This window comes from Echinops telfairi, unplaced genomic scaffold (genome assembly GCF_000313985.2).
Source record: "Echinops telfairi isolate 266 unplaced genomic scaffold, ASM31398v2 ScPeMD7_7421;HRSCAF=8459, whole genome shotgun sequence".
NCBI lineage: Eukaryota > Metazoa > Chordata > Mammalia > Afrosoricida > Tenrecidae > Echinops > Echinops telfairi.
Window position 1 is genome coordinate 3,613,249 of NW_022111321.1, and position 4,452 is coordinate 3,617,700.

The 4,452-nt window shown below is 43.8% G+C and overlaps 1 protein-coding gene across 1 annotated transcript in view; it reads left to right on the forward strand.

Moving 5' to 3' along the window:
- Positions 1–4,452, forward strand: part of LOC101638486 (ferroxidase HEPHL1) — an 88,560-nt gene that overhangs the window by 79,702 nt on the left and 4,406 nt on the right. The window contains exon 15 of the mRNA XM_013006243.1: positions 2,317–2,456. Coding sequence (XP_012861697.1) covers positions 2,317–2,456 — 140 coding nt within the window. The remainder of the gene's footprint in view (positions 1–2,316; positions 2,457–4,452) is intronic.

The following is a 4,452-nucleotide window of genomic DNA, read 5'->3' on the forward strand; positions in this document are numbered from 1 at the left end:
GGGCACATGGACTATAGAAAGTTCTCTAAACTTCTCCCTCTGAGTGAGGTGGTCTAGCCAAAGGTTAGCTGGCAGCAAGGTCTTTGAGGTTTGGCCCAACTGGTTAGGGACCTTGTTTGCTAAAAGGAGCCCTGGTGGTGCAGGGTTGACTCACTGGGCTGCGATCGCATGGTCAGCAGTTCAAAACCACCAGCAGCTCTGAGGGAGCTGGCCTTCTACTGGGCTTTCTACTCTTGTAAACAGTTGCAGTTTCACAAACCCATGGGGGATGGCTATGAGTCAGCATGCCTCAATGTCAGTGAGCTCCCTAAAGTGAGCCTTGGAAGTAATGTCCCTGTTTGCTAACTGGAACGTTGACAGTTTTAACCTGCTCCTGGCTTCAAGGGAGAAAATACCTTTATTGGTGGCACAGGGGTTACTCTTTGGGCTGCTAAGCATTAGTTCAGCTGTTTGAAACCACCAGCTGCTCCATGGAAGAAAGATGGGCTATCTACTCCAGTAAAGAGTTCATTTCAGAAACTCATCGGGGCAGTTCCACCCTGTCCTAGAGGGCCACTGCCAGTGGGCGTCAACTCAATGGCAGTGAGTAAGGCATGAAATGGCACCACCAAATTTCTTATTTTACTAAGTTATTGAATTCTATACTTTAATTCTAACTTTCTCCCCACCGCCTCACCCCCTGGTAGAAGTAGTATGTTCAACTTGACACACCAAAGGAATAGGTTTTGCCTCAGATCCCAAAAGCGAGTCAAATGATTTGATTGGAATATAGTCGCTTGATATTTCAGCTCAGCTACTTTCCCCCTTACCAGTTTTGCTTCCCTCTCGCCAAAGCTCAGTAAAGCTCGATTTTAAATGAGCGTTGCCCTGCAGGTGATATCACTTGGCGGGATCATGATGTACATACAGTACAGCATAAAGTCAGTAGGAAGAGGAAGGCTAAAAGCGGCGCCCAAGAAAGCCAGCCTTGCTCTGGTCATTGTTAGGTCCTGGACTCAGCCCAGGGAAGCTTTGCTTCTCTTTGGAGATAAGAGTCAGCCATGCTTAGGAAGCACTTCCAAACTTCAGTTTTGCCATCAAGTCAATTTCAGTACCCGTCATTGCAGTACTGCCCCCAGGCTGTAATCTCTACAACGGGACTCAGGCGGTACTATGGTTTGGGCATTGGGCTGCTGACCTCAAGGTCTATGGTTCAAGCCCACTAGTGGCTCCATGGGAGCAAAATGAGGTGGTCTGCTCCCAGAATTACAGCCTCCGAAGCCCTATACAGGATCATTCTGTTTCAGAAATGTCTCAATGACAGTGAGTTTGGTGTTGCATTGTTGTTGCTTTAGTTAAATGTTTAAAATTAAAATTTTAACTGGTTAATTTTTATAGGAGTAGATTATCAATGTCTTTTGTCCCTCAGAACTGCTGATGGGTTTGAACCTGTAACCTTTTGGGTTAGCAGCTGAACATGTGAATGTGGTCCCAAACTCATACTCCGTGAACTAGTGATTAATAGAAAATGATCTATTAAGGAACTCGCTTTACCACCTTTCAGTTTTGATTTATAGAAACTTAATTTTTGTATGAGCCTTATTCTGCTGATCTGTTACAAAAACAAAAAACCCCACTGCCATGGAGTCAATCCTGACTCATATGGGCCCTTCATAGGACAGAGTCGAACTGCTCCCAAGGGTTTCTGACACTGCACCTCTTTATGAGAACAGACAGCCTTTGTGTTCTCCTTCAGCGGTCTCTTGAGTTCGAACCACCAACCTTGCAGTTAATAGCCCAACATCCATCTATAAAACGGTATAAATCTGGCTCCTTTCTCACAGTGAGTTTGTAATCCACTTCGCAGAGAGAATATGCTGAACAAAAAACAACAAACAAAGCCAGCAAGCCAAACACACTGCCATTGGGTTGATTCTGACTCATAGTGACCCTACATAGCATCTCCAAGGCTGTAATTCTTTACAGTGCAGATAGCCTCAACTCTCTCCCCAGGAGAGGCTGGTGGGTTAGAATTTCTGACCTTGAGGTTAAGAGTCTAATACTTACAGAGCCACCAGGACTCCTACCGAATCTATAATTCTAAAAAAATAAACTGCCATTTTTCTTGTCTGGATCTCATTGTATAGGAATCTGAATTTGGGACCCGGAATAATTAAATTGATAAATCTGAGTGAGATTGGTGTGTGTTTGTCAGGCTGATTGACTTGACGGCAGTGAATTGTTGAATTGGGAGAACTTGAATCATTTCTAAAATCAACTTAAGCAATGTTTGTGTCCCCTGACTAATCAAAGGTTATTTTCCCCCCACCTCCATAGCCATTAATGGGAAGATTTTTGGAAATCTCCATGGGCTCATAATGAATGAAGATACCATGACAAACTGGTATTTGTTAGGAATTGGAAGTGAAGTGGACATACATACCATCCATTATCACGCAGAGAGCTTTCTTTTCAAAGTAAGTATAAGGAAAATGTTTGCAGAAAGATTTTTTTAAGCTAATGAGTTCAACAGAGTTCCACCATGAAATATAAAACCCACTGCGACCCAGTCAATTCCAGCTCAGAGCCCTTCTAAGACAGGTGAGAAGTGCTCCCTAGGGTGTACATCTCTGCAGGAGCAAACAAGTCTCACCCTTCTCCCTCCGAGGGGCTGGGGTGGGCAGGGGTAGGGTGGGGTTAGCAGTACTGCAGAAGCAGTCTGACTCGCTGCAAAACTGTACCCCACTATACAACCAGGGCTCCTTCCAAAAGTTCATGGAAATAGAATGAAAAGAGGGTAGAATTTCCCCATGAACTTTTTGCAGCCCCCTCAAATGAGGCACACTTGGCCATGATGCTTGTGAGGGGCGGCATTTCAGAGAAGGAAACAAAAAACGAAACCTACTGCCATAGAATCCACTCAGACTCGCTAACAGTGGGATGCTGGAATTATACCCTTCCCGTGGTAGTTATTTCGTAATATATGTAGGAGGTTTTTTTTTAAGTTGGTGGAAAAAATGGAATGAAAAGATAATGGAGTTTTCCATGACCATTTTTGAAGCCCCCTCTTAAGTTTTATTGTGCTTGTCAAAACCCTTTGATCTGGGGGTGAGAGATTTTGCATCACTTATATGGTTTGTGCTGTTAGCTTTGCACATGAAAGCACCCGTTTGTTGTTCACATACAGATAGCACACACATGCCAAGTGGACATTTTCCATGTGTGCAATTCAGTGACAACAATTGCATCAATCATGTGGTCCAGCCACTGCCATGTCCAGCGTCAAATATTCCATCCCCATAAGCAGACAGCCACTCAAGGCTTCTTCAAAGAACCCACAGCGCTGGCTCCTTTTCTCAACCCTTCCTGTTTCATTTCTTGTCCTTCCCCCTTCTCCCCATTTCTTTTCTGTGTGATTAGCTAACAGCATAGCCTTGCCCATTAAAAGAGATCATTGTAGCTCTGGGTTGGGCCCCCAATAACTTGACCTTTGTCCTAGCAATCTGGACTGGGCCATCTGTGACCTCCTCCCTCTCTGGCATCAAGCTGAACTCTATGGGTGGAGCTTTGTAAGAAACAGATGGTCAGGCTCCCACCAGACTCCTCAAGTCAGAATCACCGAGGGTAAGGTCCCAATCATATGTCTTCTCAAGTTCTCATACCATTTACAAAAAATACACTAGACAAGAATGATCATATCTAACTTGTGTGTGTGTGTGGGGGGGGGAACAGTATTGATTCTTTTTTTAACTATGCAGAATAAACAACAACCTTCATAAATCCTCTAATAACATCTTCTCTCATTTTTTTCAACACGCTTAGGACATCAAGTATTAGCCTACAATGGTTACAGAATTTCATGTTACAAATGACTATTTTTATTTCAAATCTCATGTTGAAAAGTGTACAAAAAATCTAAAATAAGTAGTGAATGAAAACACCAGACATTATGTTCTCACAGTCCTCTGGGTCAGGAATCAGTGAGTAGTGTAGCTAAGTGGTTCTGATTCAGCATCTCTCATAAGGCTGCAATGAAGGTGTCATCTGCAGTGGCAGCTATCAGAGATTTAACTGGGGGGGTGGAGGACCTATTTCCAAGGTCGTTCACATGCTGTTGACTGGAAGCTCCAGTCCCTTGCCACGTGGGTACAACGTGGGAGCTAGCACTCCCCAGAGTAAATGACCCAAGTACAGAGAGAGAGAGAGATCCTGAGACAGTTTTTTATAGCATAATCTTGGAGGCGGCATGTCAACATGCTTGCCAAATGCTATTGGCCATATGGGCCACCCTCCTACATGTAGGAGGGACTACAGAGTTTATGAATATAGGAGGCAGGAGTCATCAAGGGCAATCAGGAGGCTGATTATCAAATGGTATGTAAATTTTACCAAACTGTTCAAAGAACCAACTTTTGGCTTCATTGATTTAACTCTGTTATGGTTCTCTTAACAATGGCATTGATTTCTACTCTT